Source organism: Ursus arctos, unplaced genomic scaffold (genome assembly GCF_023065955.2).
Source record: "Ursus arctos isolate Adak ecotype North America unplaced genomic scaffold, UrsArc2.0 scaffold_9, whole genome shotgun sequence".
In the NCBI taxonomy this organism is placed as follows: Eukaryota; Metazoa; Chordata; class Mammalia; order Carnivora; family Ursidae; genus Ursus; species Ursus arctos.
Window position 1 is genome coordinate 78657869 of NW_026623111.1, and position 26343 is coordinate 78684211.

Here is a 26343-nt window from a genome sequence, read left to right on the forward strand (position 1 = left end):
GTGGGCAAGGATGTGGAGAAGTTGGACCCTTATGCATTGTTGGTGGAAATTTAAAATAGTACAGCCATTATGGAAAACGCTAGAGACTACTCAAAAAATTAAAATAGAATTACCATATGACCGAACAATCCCACTTCAGTCTACATATGGAAAATAATTGAAAGCAGGATCTCAAAGTGATATTTTCATACCGCGTTCATAGCATTATTCAAAATAGCCAAGAGGTGAAAGAAGATGAATGGATAAAGAAAATATGGTACATACACAGAGTGGAATATTATACAGCCTTAAAAAGGCTACACCATAGATGAATCTTGAGGACATTATGCTAAATAAAAGGACTTTGGTCACAAAAGGACAAAATACCGTATGATTCCACCATATGAAGTATCTAAAGTAGTCAAAATCACAAGCAAAGTAGAAAGGTTGTTACCAATGGCTGGGAGAGGGGAGATGGGATTAGGTGTTTAGTGGACATAGAATTTCAGTGCTTCGTGATAAGTTCTACAGATCTGTTGCACAACAATGTGCATATACTTAACACTACTAAACTGTACACTTAAAATGGTTAATATGGTAAATTTAATGTTGTGTTTTATTATAATTAAAGCTATATATAAGTGGGAAAATATATAAGACTTGAGCAGCACGGTTAATAAGCTTCATAAAATGAGTGTTCCCTCATTTTTAATTATCTACAAAGAGTCTGTGTAAGTTGACTTGTTTGCACTTGGTATGTCTCACAGATACACCCATAAAACAGAATGGGGCTAGATTTTAAAACACTACACCAGTTTACTCTGAGTTAAAAAATTCTTTGGGGTTTAAAATTTTTTTAAGTTATTTTGGTAATTTTAATTTATAACTTAGTTATTTCATATAAACTTTCAAATGTATTGACATAAAGTATTTTATAATATTCATGTTTCCAATATTTCCATTATTGATTTCTATAATTTTAACTTGTTAAATGCATAGGTCAATAATGCTAGTCTTTCTTCAACTTAAGCAATTTACTCTATACACTTTCCTCTAAATGTTGCTTTAGCTGCATCCCACAAGTTTCATTCCGTGGTTTCATTAAATTTACTTTTAAATATATTCTAATTTTCACTTTCTTCTCTGACCAACAAGTTGTTTAGAAGAGTTTCTTCTTTTTTTTAATTCCCAAACATAGAGTGTTTTTCAAACTTGTTATATTTTTAAAGATTTGATTGCATTGTGGCAAATAATGTGATCTGTAAAAATGACCCATCTTTTTATTTTCTTGAGGGTAGTTTTGAGGTTTAGCATAAGGTTAATTTTATAAATGTCCCATATGACTTGAAAAGAATGAGAATTTTAAAATTGTTGGACACAAAGTTGCAGATCTATCCATTAGAACAAATGTGTTATTTGTGCTGTTCAAATGTTATATATCCTGTCTAATTTTTCTTTGTGCTTGATTTATCAGTTAGAAAGATGTGTAATAAAATTTTCCAACTATTAGGGTACACGTTGTAGTTCTGTGGTCTTTGTAATTTCGTCCATTTTGATTCATACACTTTGAAGTGATGTATAGACACAGTTTAGAATTTTATAATGAAGACATGACCAACTTTATCTCTAACACTAATTTTTACAATAAGGACCATCTAACACTGAAGAAAAAAGTTCTAGGTGGTAAGGTGTTCCTCCCATTCAAAAGTTTATTTTCTACTTAAATATATTATCAGAGAAGCTGCCTATTTCTTATATTTGGAACTTATTTTCTTTTGTGGCCTAATATGTAGATACTTTTATGAACATTACATGGACTCTGAAAAACTACTTTCAGCCTAGAGAACTTGATATATATATATCAATTATTAATTAGAGCATTTACATCTCCCATAGATTTATCTTTTGTCCATTTGAGCTATCATGGGTTGGGAAGCATGGGTTAAAGCCTCCTTACACTAATGCATTTCTTAGTATTTCATATAATTCCCGAAGTTTTTTCTCAATGAATTTGAGTATACTATGCTACTTTGTGCATAGATATTCATACTGTCATTTTTTTAAAAAAAGATTTTATTTGAGAGAGAGCACGCATACACACACACACAAAGGGGGAGTGGGTAGAGGGAGAGGGAGAATTAGGCTCCCTGCTGAGCAGGACCCCGGGATCATGACCTGAGCTGAAGGCAGACACTTAACCGACTGAGACACCCAGGCGCCCATAAGGATTGCTTTCTTGAACATTACAACATGCCCTTCTGTTCCTTGTTTAGTCACAATGTGTTCATCTTTACCCAATGTTAAATTGTGACTTCTTTTTCTTATATTATTAACCCACTATGACTTTCTCTATTCTTTTATTTTTAACACTGCTGAATAACATCATGTAAGTACAGCATATATTTAGGTTTCAGGGTTTTTTAAATACAACTTGCGTGATTTTAGACATTTATACTTGCTCATAGGAGAGATTTGGTTTTGTGTGGTTATTTTATGTTAGCATTCTGTTTTCATTGCCTTTTAAAATATTTCACTACATGATCTGTGATATCCATATTTTGTTTCATAAGTGTTCATTTTGGTAATTTAGAAAGTTCATATTTTAAAAATCTTACCTAAGTCTGGGTTCTTCAGAAAGCAGAGTCTGAAACAAAGGCTTATATATTATTTATTCTTTTTGGGGGGGCACATAATGTCAAACAAGAATGAAGGAGGGCATGTATTGCGATGAGCACTGGGTGTTTATACATGAACAATGAACCATGGAGCACTACATCAAAGACTAGTGAAGTACTGTAGGGTGACTAACATGATTTAAAAAATGAGAAACAAGAGAAACTAGGCAAGAAATGAAGAAAGGTTAATGAGAAAGTATCGTGAAGTTAGTTGCTACTTGGTTTCAAATCAATCGATTGCTCAATCCGAAGAGATAGGATAAACGGGTACCATTCCTATTTCACGAGTGAGGACACAAAGACTGACAGAAGATTATTAAGTTCCCCAAAGTCGTAACTAACAGGCGGCTGTGCCAAAATTTAAGCCTACTCTTCCTACTAACTTTGTTGTCTCTTCATTCTGATAGCGCTTCTCTCCTTCACATTTATGAAGTGCCTACTCTGTGTGGAGCTAGAAACACACATAAACATCTCTATGCCAACTGAGATCAAAGTTTAATTAGCACCATAGGCCACTGCTGTCATTAATTCTGATCTCTGCCATTTTCTTCTCCCTTTATTTCTTTTTACAACTGTTGTCTGTACATGTTCTCAGTGCTCTATGGACAATTCTTACCTTTTACCTATATCACCTGTGACCCTCTCCATCTATAAAGTGAAATGATCTATCACTTTACTTTGTAATTGGCAGTAATTAATGGGTTTCATAATTGTTCATTCACCTTAACATTCCTTCAGAATTGCTTGCTTTTTTTCTTTTCCAGTCTCAAGTATTTTCAAATGCTCCAAGATGGCAACACTGATTCTGGACAATCGATCCGCAGAATGCTCCTTCCTTTATGAATGAGCTTGATGTATTAAGACTGCAGGTTTTTGAAGATATGAAGTGAGAGAAAATTTTATTATTTCAGGAGACAAGTCCTTTTGATGCATTTATTTAAATACTAGATGAATTGCCTACCTTTATGATGTTCGAATACAGATGACTTCAATATTAGGGAAGTCTTAAATAAGGCGCCTCAATAAGCCAAAACAATGTTGAGAGAAAATAATACATAAAATAAGAAAAGAGGGGCGCCTGGGTGGCACAGCGGTTAAGCATCTGCCTTTGGCTCAGGGCGTGATCCCGGCGTTGTGGGATCGAGCCCCACATCAGGCTCCTCCCTATGAGCCTGCTTCTTCCTCTCCCACTCCCCCTGCTTGTGTTCCCTCTCTTGCCGGCTGTCTCTATCTCTGTCGAATAAATAAATAAAATCTTAAAAAAAAAATAAGAAAGAGATCTATTATTTAAAAAAGATTTTTAAATACCTCAGCAATTACTGATCTCTAATTGTAATCTTACCTTTCCTGAGGTGAAGGTTGTGTCTCCATCATCAACAGCCTAAGATATGGGCTTGTATGGATAGAATTGTGCCTACTCAAATATATGTTCAAGTCCTAATATCTTGTGCCTTTGGATGTGACCTTATTTGGAAATAGGATCTTTGCAAATGTAATCAGGTTAAGATGAGGTTGTACTGGATTATGTGGACACTAATGAACTGATTGATAAGCTTATAAGAGGGACACAGACACAAGCAAGGAAGACTGACGGCAGAAGCCATTTGATGACAAAACTGATACTGAGTGATGCAGCTGCAAGCAAGGAACAGCGAGGATTTCCGGGACCACCAGAAGCCAAGAAGAGGCCAGGGATTCTTCCCTAGAGCCTTCAGAGGGAACATGACCCACCTTGATTCTGCGCTTTTAGCCTCCAGAATTATAAGAGAAAAAATGTCTGCTGTCTTAAGCCACCCAGCGGTAATTTGTTACGGCAGCCCTAGGAAATAATACAGGGCTTTCATAATTAGTGACAATTAAACTACATGGTGCCTGTAATGACTTTTCCCCATCTTTCAGAATTAACCTGTGCCTCATTCCATATCAAATAATTTAAGTAAAAGGCATAATACAGTTGACTCCTGAACAACACAGGTTTGAAATGCATGGGTCCACTTACATGTAATTTTTTTTCAATACAGTACAGTATTGTAAATGTATTTGCTCTTGCGATTTTCCTAACATCTTCTCTAGTTTAAGAATACAGTATATAATACATATAACATACAAAATACATGTTAATACACTTGTTGTGTTATCAGTAAGATTTCCGGTCAACGGTAGGCTATTAAGTTTTGGGACAAAGTTACACGTGGACTTTCAACTGTGTGGGGGCTCGGTGCCCGTAACCCCCATACTTTTCAAGCGTCAACTGGATTTGGTGCTACTAAGCCATATCTACTCAGGAATACCTGAACCTTTGAAAAATACAACTTAAGACATACACTTTGCTCTTCTAGACTTGTAGGGGCTTTTCTTTATTTATATACCTTGCTCACAGACCTTATTTTAAATGGACAGCTATAATAGATTACTAAGAACAAAGCAACAAAAAGTAAGAGCCAGTGAATATCAGCACTAAACCTAATGAACTTTCTACCAATTGTGTACATAATTTGAGATGCCAATGAGTAAAAAGAACAGAAACTTAATTTATCCAAACTCAGTGAAGGCTTCTGAAATCTTACTTTAGCTGTGACAAAGAACAATCACTACTGTAAACATAACTGCTCTACATTTAGCAGGAGAAAATAAAAACATCTCTTTTTAGTCCCATCTTCCCTTGCCAATGTCCTCATACAAATGTTTAGATACGGATTTTTGCACTTTCTGAAATTCAAATTCTTAGTGCTGTTCAACACAATCACTGATGCAAATAATACAGATATTTGGCAACTCAGTCCTGTTATCATTAACCACTGAGAATCATACATGATTGTAGACAGATATATATATACAATTATATATACTTTTTCATACATGCTTAGATTATTTACAGAAACATAGTTATATTAGCTTGCATATTATATGCTAGTAGACAGATGCACATATAAAGTTAACTTTATTCACTTTAAGAACCAAGAAATATTTTTTTAATAGAAGTACACATAGAAAGAAAGGATAGCTAAGAGCTGTTTCCTTTTAAATTTAAGACAAAATTGATACTCAACGGCCTTTTAAAATAATCTAGCGTGAAAAATTACATTTTGTAATTGAAATAATTTACCATTATTGAAATTAAGAAAATACATTAAAGAGATTCTTTACTCTTTAGTGATTGCTTTAGAACCACGAAAAGGCATCACAGAGGAAGAACAGAGACAGGCTCCACAGTCCAAAAGAAATAAATTGTTGAGTTTATCAATCTAACACTTCTTCCTAAAATAAATGCACTCTTCTGAAGTAACTGAGTTGAATAAAAAAGCTGCAAATAGGTTGTAACCTCCCATACAGAACATTTTGGTAGACTTACAGGAGATTTATGAATATCTATCTCCACAACTAAGTAGACAATAAATCAGAAAGACACTTGATATAAACATAAAAAAATAAAACTGAAAGGTCAGAAGGCACATTCTAAAAAATATAATCCAGTAAATAAAAGAGAATGAAGGTTTACCAATAAAGTAAAATTCTCAAGAAACTGTTGAGACTTAGAAAACTATTTTAAAAATTAAACATTTAAATTTTATGTAAAAACAAAGAATACTTTCTTATAAGGGCTTTTTATCACTTAGCTCTAAAAAAAAGTTTTAAAAATTCACAACAGAAGAGGAAATAAAATTTTCTCCCAATTAGAATATTCTATGAAGCACCTCATTTTCTCCTAAGTTTTCCTTAAACAAAAAACAAACAAACAAACAAAAACCAAAAACAACAGATGACACTAGTGTGGTATAGAGTTCACTGTGGATTCATTGCTATTTTCTTTATCCTGTTTTTCTTCTAAATGTGGTGATTCTGGTTCATTTCTGCTATTTTCTTCCTCACTGGAATCACTGTCCAATCCGTCCTCAACCCTGGCAGATTTCTTGTCATGTGAAGAACTTTCACAGGCTTTGTCTGTGGGAACAGCTCCTTTCCGTTGGGGTAAGATAGTAAAAAATGCTTCTTGCCAGTCTCTGGTTTCCAGATATTCCAGAATAATCTCAAACACTGCAACAAAGACAAACTCCATACATTTCTTAGCCAGGTTCATCACAATGTTGCACTCTGTGTTTTAAAATACATTGCTTTCATATTAAGAGTGCTAGTATGTCCTAGTAACTACTTCGTTCCCATCACTTCTTTCTCCTATGCACTGTCAGAGCCAATCTGCCCCAACGCCCTCCAGGCCTGTTACCTCTTCTCTAGTTTTTGTTCAATTCAGTTCATGAGCACTCAAAGATTTAGCATTATCTTTTGTCAATTATAATCAATAGGCAGGGGACCTTTTTCATTTCCTTCCTATTCTTTATCCCTTTCACTTCTTTATATGCTAACATAAACAAGAAACAAACAAAACAAAAGGTTAACATTAATCTAAATTTCTTCTGTCTTTAAGTCACTCACTCTGGGGAGCATCTTGCCTGCTTTTTTTTTTTTTCTTTACATTAGAGGTAAAGAATATAAATACTGTCTGCAAGGTACTCTCACTTTAATATATTGCTGAAGGGCTTAATCTGCATTACTTTATGGAAAAGTAATTTCCACTACCTATCAAAGGTCTTAGAAGAAGTTCATTCCTTGAATCAATAAGTTCATTTCTGTAATTCCCTAGAGTGTGCTGTAGAGAAAGTGTTTAGCACATAAAAAGAGCCAATGAATAGTTGTATACTAACAAAAATCTCTACTAAAAAAATCTTAGAAAGCAAAACTGCAGGCAAAAACTCAGGTCCAAGAATATCTACTACAATGTTATTTACAGTAGTAAAAAAGGAAAAAAAGATCAACAGCAGAACAGTTACATTATTGTATATTCAGATGATGGAATATTATGTAGCCATTAATATTGATTCAATGACAGAAAAATATAATTATAAATGGTGGGAAAACACCCAAATTTATAACATTTTATGCAACAGAGTAAAAATCCAATTATGTAACAAATAGTATTATATATGCATAGGAAAAAACTGAAAGGAAACACACCAATAAGTTAATTCCAAGTATCTCTGGGTAGTAAATTATAGCTTATTTTTCTTTATACTTTTCTATATTTCCAATTTTTTCTAAAATATGCACGTATTATTTCTATATTCAAACAGATTATAAATGATTACATTTTATAACTTTGTCTCCAGCAAGATGTATATTTTCTACTTGTCCAAAGGTAATATTATTCTTCACATTGTTCACTCAAGTATGTTTTCATAATCCCCTTATAGCTTACCATGATTAATTGCCAAAACTTTTCTACTATTCATCTTCACAAAATTTCCAAGGGGGAGCTGTGCATGACCAATTCCATGATCTGATGCTTGTTTATATGTGAGTCCCTAAAACAAAGATACTATAACTTGGACTAGAACATTAGATTATTTTAACTTAAAGTCTACAACAGAATAAGTACTTTTTAGAAACAACTTTAGTTCAGAGAACATTATTTGACGAAGTGTGTGTGTGTGTGTGTGTGTGTGTGTGTGTGTGTGTGTAATTGCTAATTTGGAAGCATACTTTCAACAATAAGTATCATCAGAATGTTTAGGGCATTTGCTTTAACAGCTTTACAAATGAGGAGACCAATGATATTACGTTTCCTACCCCATCACAAAGCTCTTCAGTGAAAGAACCACAAGAAAAACCCAGCTCATGCCTTTTGACTCAGGTAGCTCTTCACCATTCCACACTTTCTCTCAGTTTAAAATACTCAAACCGAACTCCTAGAGAAGAACCATCACTCTTCCCGTGAATGAAAGAAGATATAAAGATAAAACTACGTTTAAATTACATAACATTAAGAGGCACAAATGGCAAAGACAAAGTAAATGAAACCTAATTTGAAAAAAATTTTAAATTGCCTATAAATTTTATTTTCCCTATCAATTAAAAGATTGTTGAATATAATTTTCTCCTCAAAGTTAAAATCCTTAAAGCCTGTTCTAAACAGAACTGAAGTCGCCAAAAGACAAAGTACAGGAGAAAGAAAAGCTAAATTTCTTGACCAGTGGTTTGCAAATTTTAGGGACAAATAATAGACTGAGACCAGTTTTTTTGAAAACAAAATTAATGTAGTTCAGAAAAACATACAACATTAGAGAAAAAAATTTGACTCTAAACAAATAACAAAATAGAATTTTTCCACTAAGAAAAAACTTTGAAAAGCTAAAGATGATTCTGATAAAAACTCCCTGTAATGCTACAGAGCTGCACTGTCCAGTTAGGGCCACAATTGTGACTACTTGAATTTAAATTGATTAGTTTCTCAACCGTACTATGAAATTACATGCGCTCAACAGCCACATAGCTACCATAACGGATACGAGGATATAAACAACCCCAACATTACAGACAGTTCTACCTCAGAGCGACCTTATACCAGAATAATGGATTACTTCCTATTATTCTGCTGATAGCATTTCCTCAGACAATTGGTAAACACGTTTTTCCTTGAGTTGAGTTGAATTTAGCATACTGCAAAGTAGCTGGCAAAGTACAAAATGTTTTCTTTTAGAATGTACATTTCTGTAATTTTCCATTCAAGTGAGGGTAAGGAGGTGATGAGAAGAGACAAAAGTACAAAATTTAAGAGAAAACACACCCCACGAAAATTACATATTTAAAAACTCACATAAATTTACCATTTGGTATTAATTTTGGTATACATTGGTATCGATTTTACCACCAGCAGCATCTACTATCAATACAACATATCCTGTAGGCATGTGGACTCTGGAACAATCTGCTGGCTTCAAATATCTGCTTTATCACCTACTACTATTGATCTTAGACCTAGTTGCTCTGTGCCTCCAGTTCCTCATCTGCAAAATGTAGATAATAACAGCACTGACCTCACTGTGTTGGGGAGGATTAAGCAAACTAGCAACATATGTGAAATGCTTTCTTAGCTAGAAAGGTGACTGGAATATAGCAGGCACTCAAGAATGATCAGCTCTCGTTTGTATTATTGCTACTATCAAGAAAACTGGTATATCCATTTTAAGTATGAGCAAAAGCAAAAATAAACACTGAATAGTACCTTGTGATGGTTGTGATCTACCAGCCCTCCAATCACATAGGCCTTTGATTCATCTAATTCCTTCAGTACATTAGGTGAGTCTGATGTTAGGTAAATCAGGTCTTCTTTCTTTATGAATTCACTATAATGCTCTGGTTTGATGTGGATATCCTTTAGGACAGAAGGAGAAAGATGTTATTAATTAATAGGATTTTGTGGAAATTGGCTAAAAATGATTATTTTCTTTTCCTTAGATAAAGCCACCCTACAGCATACGAAAGGAAGTATGAAAGAATATTTTACAATGTATTATTGAGAACCTATTACTTCAATACTGATCACCTCACACCCCAATTATTCAAGCAGCACCCTACTCTTATTTCCCTGTCTCTAGCCCCTGATCCCTCCAATTTACTTCCACACACCAATGGCAGACTCACTTTCTAAAAACCCTACTTCCAATGTTTTGTCTTTACATGTAGGATAAAACTTAAGTCCCTTTACTTAGTAACTCTTTTTTGAATATGGCACTAACCTAGCTTTCTAACTTTAACTCTGTTCCAATAAAACAAACGCATTTTTTTTTGGCCACATATCTGCTCACATTCTTCTCCAACCAAAGAATGCCTTTTCCAATTACTTCCTCTCCATCTGCATGAATCATCACAAAAGGAAATGGCTTATAGATTTAATAAATTCCATGCATCTGTTTCTACAAAGATACACATTTGAAATCTTCCTCACCAAAATTATCAGGTCAGAGGTACAAGACTGAACAACAGTTGACAGTCAACATTTTGCAAACTACTTTGGTAGAATAAAGGACGATGCATCACCAGACTCAGATGGCACTTACCTAATACTTTTTAAAGAAATAAAAAATGAAGGAGACTTCTCGCCTAAAATGTATAACCTACTAGGTAATAAATAGCCACTTTTCTGGAAAATGGTATTATTAATTTGATGCCTATGCTTAATAAGAGCCCTAAAGGGACCTGAGTGGGGACCAGCAAACTCGTGAGTCTCTGGAAAACTAGTGGTATAAATAATAAATTTAACAAGCCACAAAATAACTAAAAGTATGCCTATACTAACTAATTACATTATTTCTTAGGAAGATAGGCATGAATATAAAACTTGGTAAATATATTCTACTTTAAAACTTAGGAAAACTTTTGAAAATGTTTCACACCATAGGCTATTATTAAAATAAATGCAGGGGCACCTGGGTGGCTCAGTCGGTTAGGCGTCTGACTCCTGATGTGACTCAGGTCATGATCTCAAGGTCATGAGCTCAAACCCCACATCGGGCTCCATGCTGGGTGTGGAGCCTGCCTAGGATCCTCTCTCTCCCTTTCCTCCTCTCACCTCTCTAAAAAAATAAAAATTAAAAAAATTCAGTCATTATGGGATTAGTGAATGTGAGAGGGAAATTTTGTCACATAAAAACTGGCTTTGAGAAGGAAAAAAAATTAGGACTAAGCCAGTACTTCTCTGAATAGGGCAAGTTCCTCAGGGGTTAGTACTAAAGCCAATCTATTAGTCATCTTTATAAATGAGAACAGTTTAGTCTAATAGAAAGAAAAAATGTGAGCCACATATGTAACTTGAAATCTTTCAGTAGATACGTTTAAAAAAGTGAAAATTGGTGAAATTAATTTTAATACTTTGTACCCAACGCAATATACCCAATATGTTATCATTTCAACACATAATTTTCAATTTCAAGCAGGTATTTTACATTCTCTCTCTTTTTTTCTAACTGTCTTTGAAATTCAATGTATATTTCACATTTACAGCACATCTCCATTCAGACCAGTCACATTTCAAGAGTTCAATACCCACATGTGGATAGTGAACACCATATGGGACGGCACAGATTTAGAAGAACCAGAATGCAAGTACATTTTCAAATTTTAACATGACTTCACCCTTATAAATAATGTATCATCAGTTTGCTAGGTAGAGATTGTACACATAGACCTTTAAAATTTTTCCTGTTTTAAAAAAATTTTTTAAAGTTGGTGGTAAAGAACAAATTGAGGGTTGCTGGAGGGGAGATGGGTGGGGGATTGGCTAGACAGGTGATGGGAATTAAGAAGGGCACTTGTTGTGATGAGCCCTGGGTATTATTATATGCAAGTGATGAATCACTAAATTCCACACCTGAAACCAATTTTACCATATATGCTGCCTAACAAGAATTTAAATAAAAAATTGAAATAAAAAAATAAAGTTGGTGGTAAAATAAGGGAGATTTAATGAGAGCAGATGTGAACAGGCATCTCAGTTTCTTTAGCTTCTCCCACTAGTAATATTAGACTTAGGTACAGTGATATACAGGGTTGAGAGAGTGCTGACTCCTATATTTATTGGCATTATATAGAATTTAGGTAAAAAATTTAAGCATAAAAATACTTGGAATTACATGAGAGTTCATTTATTTTAATTACCTTCCAGTTGACCCATCCTTTGTCATTTTCATCCATGTTCTTTTTCAACTGGCCTCCATGGCTTGTCAAGTAAAACTGACAGAGATGGCAGACACAGAAAGAGAGCAAATGACCATTAGAGTCCAATATTTTATTTCTCTTCTATTCACATCTGATCATCAATGAAACATAAAATACAGTCATTTTAGAAAAAAATAAATTTGAGATGCTTTAACCATACAAGAATAAATGTGCGGTTGAAGTGACATGTTTGGCGTAGCTCATAACCCACTACCTTGAATAGTCCGTCCACATTTTCCCCATTTTACAAGCAGCTACAAGCTGATTCTCTCTCAGTGATAGCTTTTCTACTTCCCTATTCCCACGTCAAGTTTTCATTCAATTTCTTTTGCCACCACTGTTTTTTTTTTTTTTTTTTTTACCAGTTCAAAGTCTTCATAATTTTCCTTTGATTCTAAACCCTGACACCTATTGCAAGTCTCATCAAGGGTGAGAAGAATATAAAATGTAAAAATATAAAAATACTATCACTTGATAAAAAGAAAATAAATATCTAACCAGAAATCTTATTAAGAGTTTCTGGTTCTTATTCATTTAGTATTAAAATTTCATTTTATTGTAATATAGAATACATCTATCAGCAATATTCTAGCAAACCTCTTGAAAAGCCTGAGAAGGAGTAGAGAAGGCATTGCCATAGATTTACAAGCATGAGAGTAGCATGTATCAGATTTCATCATTTTGTGTGTTTTTCATTAAACATTTATGATTAAACATGTTCTTGATTTTTTATTACTTTCAAATTACATTGTGATACTCATAAAAATTCATGATTTGAAATGTTTCTTAAAATTAGCCCAAGGTACCTGAAATTGTATCTTCATTTTTAAAAAATGTGTTCCTAATTTTAAGCAGTATTCATAATTGTAATTTAAGATAGCTTAATTCTGAAAAGGCAATTGCGTAATTCAGGCTATTCACTCATTATATTCCATTTTAATAGTATTAGTAATAAACAAATAAAGTCTAAGTCATGTAGAAAAATTCTAAACTGGATTACTCAAAATGATTTTGTCAAACTGTAACTGTTCTCCTAAATAGAATAATAAACGATATCTCAGGTTAAAAAAAAAAAAAAAAAAAAGTTTCTGGTTCTTAACACCAGTGAGCCAGTGTTAATTTTTAGGTCACCTAGAATTCAAACACATTCAGTAAGAGAAAAGACCCTATCTACTCTTAACAGCAGCCAATTAGTCTCAGGAAGTACCTTTCGAAATGGTCAGACTCAAAATCCTTTAGGTAGAAGTAACCTAACCAACAGGTACGATGGCACCCATCAAGCTGGGGGCAGTTCCCTCGCTTCGTGTGAGGGAAGGAATTAAGAGCTGGGAAACTAGAATGAAAATATGTATATATCCCTTAGTGAAGATGTTAACTACACAGGAATGTGGTCAGTGTGCACAAAACACGATGACTGTGCAGCATGTGACTAAGACTGACATGGGAAATGTTGAAAATATTTTTGTAGCAAATTAAAATGTTTTTCAAATAGGCATTTTGTTCTCTAAGGAAAAGCATCTGTAAGATTCTTGTATAGGCAATTGGGATTACCTATGCCTTTTTCCAAGGAAGTTATAAAAGGAACCTGGAATCTGTTTTAAATTCCCCAAACATACCTGCACAGGATGCAGTGCTCGTCGATTCTCTGCATAACATCGCTGAATCTGCTTATGAAGCTTCTTAATGTCCTATAAAGAGTGTAATTTTTAAAGCAGCATTTTGAAAATCATCTATGGCCATTCCATAATCTTGGTAGAATAGAATAAGCAGAAGAGAGGGACTAGACAAGTACATTTTTTTCCTCTGGAAATACAGGTCCTTTCTGACATTTTCCATTCAACTTCTGTACATACATAATAATTACTACAAGTAAAGTCAATACCCTGACCAATAATTTCAATTTTGTATCCACTTAAAATGTTAATTCATGAAAACATTTACTCTTCTTAAGAGACAACAAAAGAAGAAAAACTCTCTTAGAGCCATACTACTGCTATTTTCATAACTTACTAACGGTTTGCAAAGTAAGTAAAGTATGTTTTCTTCGCTAACATTGTTCAGACAGCCAGTTTTCTCAAATTACTAAATAAGAAATAATTCTATTAAACCAATCGCATTTCTTACTTTCTTCTTTTGATTAGAACAAATAACAAAAACACTCCTGGATCTTCATGATTAATATAGAGTTACTGAGTCTTGTAATCTAATTACAGTGTCTGTCTCTCTCTTCTATGCATATAAATAAGAGCAATTTATTAGCTGGTTTAACTTATGGGGCATGATCTTGAAAAACTTTAAGATGCATTTTAGTATATGAATTTATATCAAAGTGATATTACCTATTAAAGCAAGAATTATTCAACCTACTTTATTTTGGTTTTTATTTTTTAAAGATTTTATTCATTTGAGAGAGAGAGAGAGCACAGCTGGGGGACCACCAGAGGTAGAGGGAGAAGCAGACTCCCTGCTGAGCAGGGACCCCGATGCGGAACTCGATCCCAGGACCCTGGGATCATGACCTGAGTTGAAGGCAGATGCTTAACTGAGTGGCTACCCAGGTGCCCCGCAACCTACTTTATCTCAGGATTTTTCTGACAATGATTCATGATACCTTTAATACCATCAAGCTGTCAAAACTGCAGTCAATGATAAGGCGGAGTGTGCTGTGAATAACATCTCTTCGAATACGTTTTCTGTCGTTTCCATCTGAGTTTGATTCCAGTTGACACTGTCGTTCTAATTGTTTTCTCTTGCGTTTTTCCTTCCGCTTTTGTCTAAAATTAGGTATTGAAACTTTTTGTTGTTATTTATATATTTAGATATTTACAAGACCCTTCTAAACAGACAAAAAAAAATAAGTTTTTTAAATTAGCAGGCTGAGCCACATGAAACTACCACTTCTGTGGATCAAATGTCAGCAATTTTATATAGTCCATCTAAAAGCTTCAGATAGAAAGAAAATGATTTTGCAAAAAACAATAGAATACTTTCTACACAAACCCTTACTACTACTAATTTCATTTGTTATTGGTATTACAGTAAGACTATAAAATACTGAAATTTTAGACTTAAGGATAAATTTTTACTTTTATCATTCTTCTCCTACATGATTTTCACACAACATTAATATAGAATAAAGCAAAGTAAAAGTGTTTTTTAAAAAAACCTCATGCTTTTTCTATAATCTACATCAACTATAGTTTATTTTCCCTCAATAAATGTTGGCATTATATAATAACAGCTTCAGCTTAACTGCTCTCACCAAAACCTACAATGGTTTTTCTAGCAAAATCAATGGTAGGCCCAAATTTGATCTTTCTGAGGTGGTTATTTTTGTTCTATATCTAGGACATGGATGCTAACTATATCCCTTATCTAAGTCAGTTATTTCAGAAACTGTGCTGCTACTCACAATAGGTTCTGGGTGAGAAAAAGTGTAGCGTAAATCCACCAGGACGGAAACAAATACAGTTTTAACAGCCAACTGACAATGCTGGCTAACAACATAAGTAGCTCCAATTTTAATGATCACAATTCCTTTTGATGTGTCAAAGGGCTGTGCAAAGTTCAACCCTCCTGAATAGGGTAGCATATGTATGCATACTTGCGGAGCTCTCGTTGTTCCTCCCATTGTTTCTGTTTAATGAGCTTCTTCATTTGTCGTTTAGATAATGGTTCAAACCCTTCACCTAATCTTGGCTTCTGGCTCTTCTCTTGATCTTCACTTAAGCTTTGCTTTCTTTCAACATTAGAAGACTCAATAAATGCTGGCAACATTTCAGAGGACATTATCTGATGCCTCTGAAAAAATTGAAAAGCAACTTTTGACATGAACAGTTAAGTTACAAACATATACAAAAAGTAAAAAAAAAAAAAGATGTGATTAGAATTAAATCCTATCAATAATGAATAAAAATATAAATTTAGACAATTAAATATCATTTACTGGCAAAGACCATTTGATGAAATGGGTGTTTGCATATACTAAAAGCAGTAATGGCACAATTTTCCAGAAGGTTACACAGATCTGTGTTTCAAGAGCTTTAAAATGTCATGATGCCCTTTGACCCAGTAACTTATTTCCTTAGAATAATTCCCTGTAAATGGATGAGAAAAATATGCAGAATTAAGGCAAAAGGGTATATGTACTGCAGTATAATTTTTAACAATGAAAAATTAGAAACTACTTGAATGTCAGCAAAAGGTGGCTGTAAATAAATTACAGTTCATCTATAACACGGGCTGGGAATACTAAGCATCCAGTGAAAATCATGTTTCCCAAAATTAGTTAGTGATAGGAAATGGTTATGCTAAGTAGAAAAAAATAAAAAAAACCAACATATACATCATGTCCAACTTTGTTTTAAAAAGAATATGTACACATAAATATGTTTAATTTTTATCCATTTTTTTGGATTTTCTATACTTTATATAATGAAAGTATATTGCTTTATAAAAGAAAAAATATTTTTTAAAAAGTGATGGGAAGCACCTTTTTTTTAGTTGTCATTAATGCTACAAGGGGAATGTTACTTCATTATCTGGGTGTATACTCAGAAATCATTTTCGACAAACAATATGCTATAGATTTATATATTTTGGACAGTGAAGAAAACAAATTTGGTTGCCTCTCAGGATATTTCATTGTAAATATGTAATTATAAATACCCATGTTAGTCATGGCTAAAAAACAAATATGTAGGCTGATCTTATAATCAGTCATGGGATGTGTAGGACCATCTCAAACATATTTGATTGGATTAACCACCCATGTCTTTGTATCTATTGTCTAGAACGGAACTTACCTTCAGATTAGGAAAGGGTAAAAATACTAAGATTTCTTTTCTCTTTAATAGATTACCTACACCATAACTTAAAAATTTCTTTATCCCTAGCAAAGACTAAGCATGACTTGCAAATGTTCTATTGGCATTAAAAAAATTTCTATGATTCTTCCTTCTTAAAGAGATGGCTAACAAGTCTGTGTAGAGAAGCTAACATCTAAGAGAAAAATCCCAAAAATTCAGGTAATGGAAAGGACAAAATCTTGTAGAAGATAATTTTTAAGCAGTTTTATTATATGGTTCTTGTTTTCTTTAAAAGTGTAATGTTGTAATAGGACACATAGGGATAACTAAGAAAACACAAAGCTTACCAAACTTTGACTGAAAGATCAATTTTAAGATATGTGTTTTGGGGGCTACAGCAAAAACAGTGGCATTTTGCTAAGTCACAAATTACTCAAGGGGAAAGAACCATCTAGAAATCCAAGTAAGAGTTCACAAGTTTTCCTTATACCACTAACCAAATAGTACCCTTAGTTTGGGGGCTATATCTCCTAGAAATGACAACTCAAATTTGATTTTACACTGGAAACCGGCTATAGGCATGCATGATGTCTGCTTTGACTAACGTCGTATCGCCACATTACATTACTAACAGTGCCTGGCACTTAGTAGATGCTTATTATTTATTTGTGGAATAAACAAACGAGTGAATATATTACAAAGGATTTTAAAAAGTAATAAAAGTTGTTATAATAAACCTTTATTAATTCTTATTGTGCTAAATAATGTATTATCTAAATTAATCCTTAAAACAACCCTATGAGGTAGACAGCATCATGCCTACTTTCCAAAGAAGGCACCATGAAATAACTTGCCCCAAATTACCAAAGTACCAATTAATTCCTAAGAAACAAGGCACCTAGAACAAATCTAGGACAAAGTCCTCAAATACTTGCTGAATGAATAGACAAATGAAGTGATGGAGGTAAGATTCAAACCCTGATCCAACTCTACTCTCTCCCAGAAATCCAAAATCTTATTTAGAAAATGAGGGTTTCCAAAGAATGTAAAAGAGTTGTGTGGCTTCATCCCTGCTGTTGGAGAGCTCTGAGAACACTGCGTCACTGAACGAGGAGAAAAAATAGCTCCAGTTCAATTCTTATGCCACTGAGTACAAAAATGGGACAGATTTCCTAGAGATGGTTGCCAAAAGTTCATGTTTTGAGGCATCCTGTCTCTCAATCTTGAAATACATGACAACAGTAGTTAAAATCAAGGGGAAACAAAAAAGGTATAACCTCTCTCAAAACCAAAAATAAAAACTAACATAGATATTGTTCCTGCTGGGTCTGCTATGTAAAGGCTATGTAAAGGAAATGTAAATAAATGTAAAGGCTATGTAAAGGAAAGGGAGCTTTCCTAGCTTTGAAGAGGATGGGAGAAAGAATAGCATTTTTTAATTATTATTTTTTTAAAGATTTATTTACTTATCTTAGGGAAAGAGAGAGAGCACATGCACTTGGGGGGGGGTTGAGGGAGAGGGACGGAGGGAGAAGGAGAGAAGCAGACTCCCTGCTGAGTATAGAGCCCTATGCAGGACTTAATCTCACACCCCTCAGATCATGACCTGACCCCAAAATCAAGTGTCAGACGCTTAACCCACTGAGTCCCCAGGCGCCCCTAGCTGAGAGTTTAAGATGAACTCTTAAACTAGTGTTGGGGGTGGGGCTCCTTTTTCCATGAAAAAAAAAAGCCTGAAAACAGGTGAAATTTAGACTGATGGTTTATACCATGCTGGTTACCTGGGGAAACCTGAAGGAATTGACACAGCTTCTCAGCTACAACCAGGGCCAAACCATGAGATGACATATGAACTTAGAACACTACAGGTTTTGAATTCTGAATCACCTATGCAAGCTGTGCTGTGGAATGAAGCACTAAACAGGGCCAGGGGTAGGAGCGACCACAAAATCGGCAGCAGATAGATGGTTTGGAGAGAGGAAGTGATAATTCCATGAGAGGACTAAGCAAAGTTACAAAAAGAAATGATAGGGAAAACCCAACAAAATCAATAATCAGGAGATTAATTCACTCTTCACAAATTGAAAATAATAGGACAATGTGAAAAAAACTTTAAAATAAGTTTGGTTGGGAGGCGCCTGGTGGCTCAGTCATTAAGCGTCTGCCTTCGGCTCAGGTCGATCCAGGGGTCCTGGGATCAAGCCCTGCATAGGGCTCCCTGCTCAGCGGGAAGCCTGCTTCTCCCTCTCCCACTCCCCCTGCTTGTGTTCCCTCTCTCGCTGTTATCTCTCTCTGTCAAATAAACAAAATCTTAAAAAAAAAAAAAGTTTGGTTGTAATCTTTCAGAGATCATAGCAATAGAACCATAAAAAACAAAACAGGAAATCGGGACACAAAGGGAGGCATTAAAAAAGCAAAAGAAGAATCTATGAAAAAGAACCTATTTGGAAACCAGGAAATTAAGATATAAAAATTTCAAGAGATGAGATGAACTCCAGATTACCTGGGGTCCAAGAGGTAATGAATGAATGAGAAGACATCCTGACAATCTCAGAATTCAAAGAAACAGAATGACAAAATATGTCAGAACAACTGAAAGACTTAAATAACAGAATGAGAGAAATACAAGCAAAAAGTAATTGGAAATAAGTGAATAACCTTGAGTTCATTCATTAAAGAGTGTTTTTAAAAAGCTGGAAAATAAATAAGCATTCAACTTAAGAAACAGGAGATGGGGAAACTCAGTAAGCCTGAAAAAATTAGAAGGAAGAAAATTTTAAAATATATACTGTGATCCCCAAAATCACTTTTGTTTTACTTCCTTTATATACACAGTACATTAAATAAAAGCAATGCATGTATGCAAAACAGTACATGGTAGAGAAAACAAACTAAACCTCACTAAGCTAAATGTGCAAACTTAAAAGCACAATTAAAATTCACAGGAAACAAATTGCTCTCTTCATAAAACTATGACTAATATTCCAAAACAGAACGTTTCTGTTCATCACTTTATTCTTTTAAAAAAAAACTGCAAGTGTTGACTGGCTCTATAATGTGAAATTAAAAAAAAAAAGGAATATAGAGCAATGTTTTGTAGCTCGTGTACACCAGGGGGAGCTTTTGCCTTTCTTACCTGAGAAGTGTAAATTAAATTTAACTTAGCCTATCATTGCATACTAATGTTTTTAAACAGCCTATCAAATAGAAGGAAAGGTCATGAGCTGGTCGACATTTTCATTATTTTTAAAGCTATTCCCAATTAAGAAAATGCACTAAAGCGAGTGAATTTTTTTTAAGCTTTGATAAGCTAGATACATTGAGACACAAAATAAAAAAAATGATGCTAGCTTGCGATCCAATGTATTGATGCTTACATCACACTCCGCATATAAAGATATGTATCAACTCTCACTTCCTATACCATATGATAAGCATTTCACCATGTACTAGCTTGTTCGGATGACCCGAAGCAAAATGTGGCATTTTTTACTCGGTATACCTGTTTTTTAAAGTTTTTGCCACAGTTTATAAGCTCCATATCAGAAGTTTTGTGTTCCTCCCTCACATGCAGTGACCCAGTATATTTTCATTTATTCAACCATGTTCAACAAATATTTAAGAACAATATTTTGTAGCAATTATAGAAATATGTGTGAAATGTAGTTTACTTTAATATAGAATTTTTACAAGGTTGGTTCATTTATAGTCACAGAAATAGGTTAATAAAACCAAGAACTGGATAAAGGTGACTAAGAACATCTGGTCTGAGAGGCAAAGAAGTAAAAAAAAAAAAAAAAAAAAGGCATTTCAACCTTCCAGCAGGGCACACACACATACATCCATCAGCGAGCAGCCAATAAAAATAAAGCCCAAATTTCATGGATTTTGATTGGGCTAAATAAACAGTCTTCATAATTTATGACAGAGCCTCCCTTCCTAAAAGATCCAAACGAATGTTGGAATAACTGCAAATGGAATTAAATGACCTGACAGTGACAGGCAAAGAAAGAGAGAAAACCCTTTTTAAAACGCGCCGGCCAGATCTGCAGTACCGAAAGCACGTGATTCAGTTGTCAGACCCCTTGGCAGAATTGGGCTGGGATAGGGGGAGGCGAAGGAATTAAAAAACAACCAAAACAAAAAGTGAGAAAGTCATCTGTTGCTATCCTCTTTATATCTCTAGAAAAATTCCCCAATTTTAACACTTACAATATTTCACTGAAATCAAGTAACGCCTCAGTGTTCTTTAAAACCATCCTCGGCTCACCACCGTGGGGCTAACAGCACCTGCAGCAACTTTCCCCTGCGCTCTCGACATTTCAGAGCGCTCAGCTACGTCAGCCCCTCGTTGGAGAAACGAGGTAAGGCCGATTTAAAGACGTAAAGCGACTGCTCACGGTCTCTGGCCACCAAGTGGCAGAGCCACCTTTGTTTTCCAGTCCTTCAGAGTCCAGATTTCCCTCTCCCTTCATTATTTGGAAACTCACACTCTTCATACACTAGGGACCGGATCCCGACCCCCAAACAAAAGTCGACCATAGGCGCCCCCACAGCGGGTGGGCAGAGCCTCGCCCCACACCCCCCTCTAGGCAACCCGTCTGAGGACGCACTCGAGGAGGGATTAAACTGCAGCCTGCGAATCAGGGAGCTGCTTGGCGCCGGAGACGCTCTCTATCTGACATCACTTCCTTCGGGAACTGGGTCGCGGCGCCACTTCCACAGCCTCACTCCCCTCTCCCCCGGAAGCCGTGTTGCTAGTCGAGGATGGCACTCGCAAGAGCCCCTTTTGTGCCCAAAGAAGACCAGAGAGTAGGCAAGCGCCAGCGGCAGTGCCAGGAGACTTACCGAGCTGAGGAGCTGTCAGGGAACTGAGAGCACCAACACTGAGCCTTCTCGTAATGGTCTTGATACAGCTCACGAATCTTGCTTAGGAAACTTCAACTCCCAGAGGCAGGGACGGCAGCTAGGCGTAGGAGGCTACGGCGCGTACGCCTCTGCGTCATCGCACTGCGCCACGTTCGGACCTGCAGTGAAAGAAAGGGGAGGGAGTTCATGTTGGGCGGAGTCTGGAGTTAGGGTTTTTGGAGGGGGAGGTAGTTACAGTGATGTCCGTTTTTCCACCTCGAAGCAAGTGTATACTTGCAGGCATGTATTCATTTATATATTCCTATGGGGATGGAGGAGGGGTGTAAGGCATACCTACTTTTATAAATTTTAAATGCGAAACAGTGATGGAGGCCTCTTTAATTCTCTACAGGAGATGAAAGGAAAGCGTAGCTACGCCTAAGCTATAATGTATACGGAGGAAGGTTGTCAGTATCACATTTCACACAACTCAAATGGAAAATCAAATTTAAAGAGTGAGTCAAATGCCCAATTAGATGCATTTAAATCTAGAATGTTTCAATTTTTTTCTTCATTATAGTCATTAGTCTTACTCTCCATTCATTCCTTGAACTATTTTTCCTATGCTGTTTTGCAAAACATCATGTGACATTTCATTGTTTATAATACGTGACCTTATATGATCTTTTTCTATATATAGACCAAGTCAACTGAGGGAGAACTGAAACATAATCTAGTAGACTGTCGTTTTTAGCTTTTGTTTTAACCTACTTCTAATTGGTGATTATTGCAGAATTTGAAGATAAGAATGAGATATGAATGGATGAATAGAAGACTGCCGTATTGGTACGGAAAGAATTGTGAAGTAAATTATTCTTGATATTTGAAAACATATTTGAACATGTTTGAAGACTTTAATGAATAGAAAATTAAATTTAGAATTTGAGTTCTCTAGTCACAAAACTGAAGTCATTCTTGCTTTAAACCCTCAAATTTTACTTGAAAAACTGTGTCAGCTCTAAGAGTGTGAGTCACTCCCTGTTTCTTCCTCATCTTAAATCTAAAAGATCTCTTAACTGAACATTAACAACAAAGTCTGGATCCATTTCTGATGTTAGTAGGGCATCTTTTTTCAGCTGCCTCTATATCAGGGCAAAGAGTAGCTGAGTGAGGATTAGTAATTGGATATGTAGCCCTTCACATGTAGGTCATTAAACTCAGGCTGGCATAGTGATGTGCCGAATTTTTCAACAGCTGTTCAATGCCTCTCAGGATTCTGTTTACGAGTAATAATATATTTTTTCAGTGTTAATATTTGGCATCCCTATATATTTAAAGCAGAATTTTTAAAGTTACCTTAAAAATCCTCATACTGTCCTGGTGGAGTCAATAAGTTTTCTTTTGCTATAGCCATTTTAACTTTACAGTCATGTGGTGCAAAAATTTAAGTGATTCTACTATCAATACAAAGCAAGCACCAAAAAAGTGCCAGCAAAAAATGGGGGGGAGGATTTAATCAGAAATTGAAGCGTAATATAGAAAGTACAGGAAAGTAAATTCATGATATGAAATAATCTTTTCATTCATTCGTTGATTTATAAAATTCATGTATTTGTTTATGTGACACATTTATTGAATTCATATTTTTGTCTTAGTACTGTTCATATAAAGATAACTAAATCATAATCTCTGTCCTTGTAAGGAATCCATAGACTAGTGGGAAAGCCAGCAGTAAATGAATACCCATACAACATACAATGTACTTGAGATGCCTATACATGAAAAGGAGCAACTAAATGCTCTTGGAGATGGGGGATATAGTTTTAGAAATTGAGTAATTTCGCTCCATCTTGGAAAGTAAGTGGTTTTCCAGATATCAAGAAGAGAAAGGTATTCAAAATATTGGGAGCTATAAAAGCAAAGACATGTCATAATTTGGCACATGATTGAAAAGCTATGGGTAGGATGAAAAAAAAGGAGGAAAGAATAACCCTAAGGGTTTTTTAATTTGGACAACTGTAGGAATGCAATTATGTTAACTGGGTCATTTAGAGAATAGTGGGAGAAAATTAGGTTTTGAAAATAGTTTGATATTGAATATGTGGGTTCTGGAGAGTATGCAGGATATCTAAGTAGAAACAGGTTTAGAAATCATCAGCACATATTTAGTTGTTTAAGCCAAAATAAGAGTTTGAAATCAAAGATACTAGTTCATGGATTACAAACCTATAATGTCTATGAGGACTAGAAGGTAACAAATGAGAGAAACTGTCTGGGAGAAAAGTGTCACAAACCTGAGAGACCATTCTCTGTTTAGTCAGGGCACAAATTCCAAGTAGGAATATGGGCTTCATTACACCAGATCTCAATTTTTAAAGAGCAGCCAGGAACCTGGATTTTTATGTGAAGTCTGGTTTTTAAGTGTTGGCAACGATTTAGTTTGTTCGTTTTTTAAATAGTGAGCAGGCTAAACAAAACATAGACCACAATCAGATAATTGGCAGCCAGTTTGTTAAGTTGGACTGTAGTTTGTAGGGTGAGAAAGGGGCTCAGAGAGAACCAGAATTTTGTAACAACACCAACAACAAATGGTAATAAATACAGTTACGAGCTCCTCTAAATGTTTGGCCTGAGAACATTGGGCAGTCATTACAAATTCCATGATTTTAAGCCTAGTTCTGTCATTTCATTAAGTCTAAGAGTGTCCTTCAGCCAGTTGGGAGTGGGGAGGTGTGGGAATAGACTAATAATGCTTGTGAGTACAATAATTTTAGGCTAAGAAAGCAAAACAAATTAACTTTTAAATTACTTGAAAGTTATCTAAAAGGCAGAATCAACATACTATAATCATTTCAACTTGCATTTTGATTGATTTCAAAAATATAGGAAAAATTTAAAACTTGAAAAAATATAACTCCCCCCCCCCAATTAATACATGAATATTGAAGCTCTATGAAGATAACTGTGGAGGCATTGTAGTCTGAATCTCCTCATAAAAACAGGTAGAACACCTTGGATAGCAAAACAGTAATAACAACAAATACAGACCATGGGTAAAACATAACTAAGTGAAAAAGAGTCCTCATAAAGCTCATAATATAAGCAGGTGGGAACAAACGGTCAACTTAGTGTCAGTTTCTGTGTAGAAGGAAACAGCAGGAAGACGACAGAGCATCCAAAGGCCATGAGAGTGGGAGGGCCCCCAAACTGACAACAGGTATTCACTGAAAAGCAAGGGAGACCAATATGATATCAGGAGCAAAACTGGCTGACTATAATTTCAGGGTGAGTACAAAGGGAGGAGCAGGAAGGTCTGAAAGTGCTGGAGAGATATGGAGCTTATGAATTCATAAAACTTAATAAACCTGAGCTCCCTTCTTGGACAAAGCCCAACATTAAGGAGAAACTTCTGGGAGTAGAATCCAAGTTGAACAGGACAGGGACAAAAGAGGCAAAGAAAAATGCAGGTCCAAATAAGAGTGGGAGAGAAGAGACAGAGCTCAGAAATGACAAGGATACATAGGTGTCATTGTATGAAAACATGAGGAAAGGAAGCTTTAGAACCATGAGGCTAGGAAGCTATTATACCCATCCCTCCCTCTTAAAGGTAAAGAATAACTTATTTAGCTTAAAAATGTAACACAAAAAGGATTACAGTTGAATCCTTTTTAAGTTGCTATAATAAAATATGAAATAGAGAAAAAAAGCATATGAAAACTATAACCCAATATTTCAAACCAAGATAATTTTTTTTAATGATGGAAGTTAGAACAGCATCAAACAAACAAAAACCTCAGAAATAAAGTGGAGAAAAGATTTGAAGAGGAGTGACAGAATTCAGAAGAGAATACAAAATATAAAAAGTACATCTTACTGGGAGTCTTAGCTAGTGCAACAAGATAAGAAAAGGAAATAGTTTTTTTAGAGACTACTAGAACAATATATACCAACGAATTGGAAAACCTAGAAGAAATTGATAAATTCATAGAAACACACAACCTTGTAAGACTGAATCATGAAGAAATAGAAAATCTGGGTAGACCAATTACAAGCAATGAAATTGAAGCAGTAATTTTAAAAGTCTCCAAAAAAATAAAAGTCCAGGAGCAGACAACTTCACAGGTGAATTCCACCAAACATTTAAAGAAGAGTTAATACCTATCCTTCTCAAGTTATTCCATAAAAAACTGGAACACTTCCAAACTCATTTTACGAGGCCAGCATTATATTGATACCAAAACCAAAGATAACATCAATATTCCTGATGAACACAGATGCAAAAATTCTCAACAATTATTAGTAAACTGAATTCAACAATACATTAAAAGGATCATAAGTCATGACCAAGTGGGATTTATCCTAAGGATACAAGGATAATTCAACATCTACAAATAAATGAATGTGATACACCACATTAACAAAACAAAAGATAAAATCAAATGATCATCTCAATAGATGCAGAGATTGACAAAATTCAACATCAT

At 34.9% G+C, this 26343-nt stretch overlaps 1 protein-coding gene across 5 annotated transcripts; it reads right to left on the reverse strand.

The window, feature by feature from the left end:
- Positions 1 to 4990: 4990 nt before the first annotated feature.
- TRMT10A (tRNA methyltransferase 10A) lies at positions 4991 to 22025 on the reverse strand. 5 transcript variants are annotated; one of them, XM_026509671.4, is made up of 8 exons: positions 21860 to 22025; positions 15808 to 16004; positions 14815 to 14977; positions 13820 to 13891; positions 12144 to 12218; positions 9712 to 9861; positions 7906 to 8011; positions 4991 to 6689 (listed from the first exon to the last, which is right to left on the reverse strand). In XM_026509671.4, exons 2-8 carry the CDS (start codon positions 15990 to 15992, stop codon positions 6421 to 6423), a joined length of 1020 nt encoding a protein of 339 aa, XP_026365456.2. In that variant the 5' UTR covers positions 15993 to 16004; positions 21860 to 22025; the 3' UTR covers positions 4991 to 6420. The 5 variants fall into 5 exon arrangements, with proteins under 5 accessions (XP_026365456.2, XP_044243998.2, XP_026365453.2 ...); XM_044388063.3 differs by lacking the exon at positions 21860 to 22025 and adding an exon at positions 21224 to 21718 and having other exon boundaries at positions 15616 to 16004; XM_026509668.4 differs by lacking the exon at positions 21860 to 22025 and adding an exon at positions 21224 to 21676.
- Positions 22026 to 26343: the final 4318 nt, after the last annotated feature.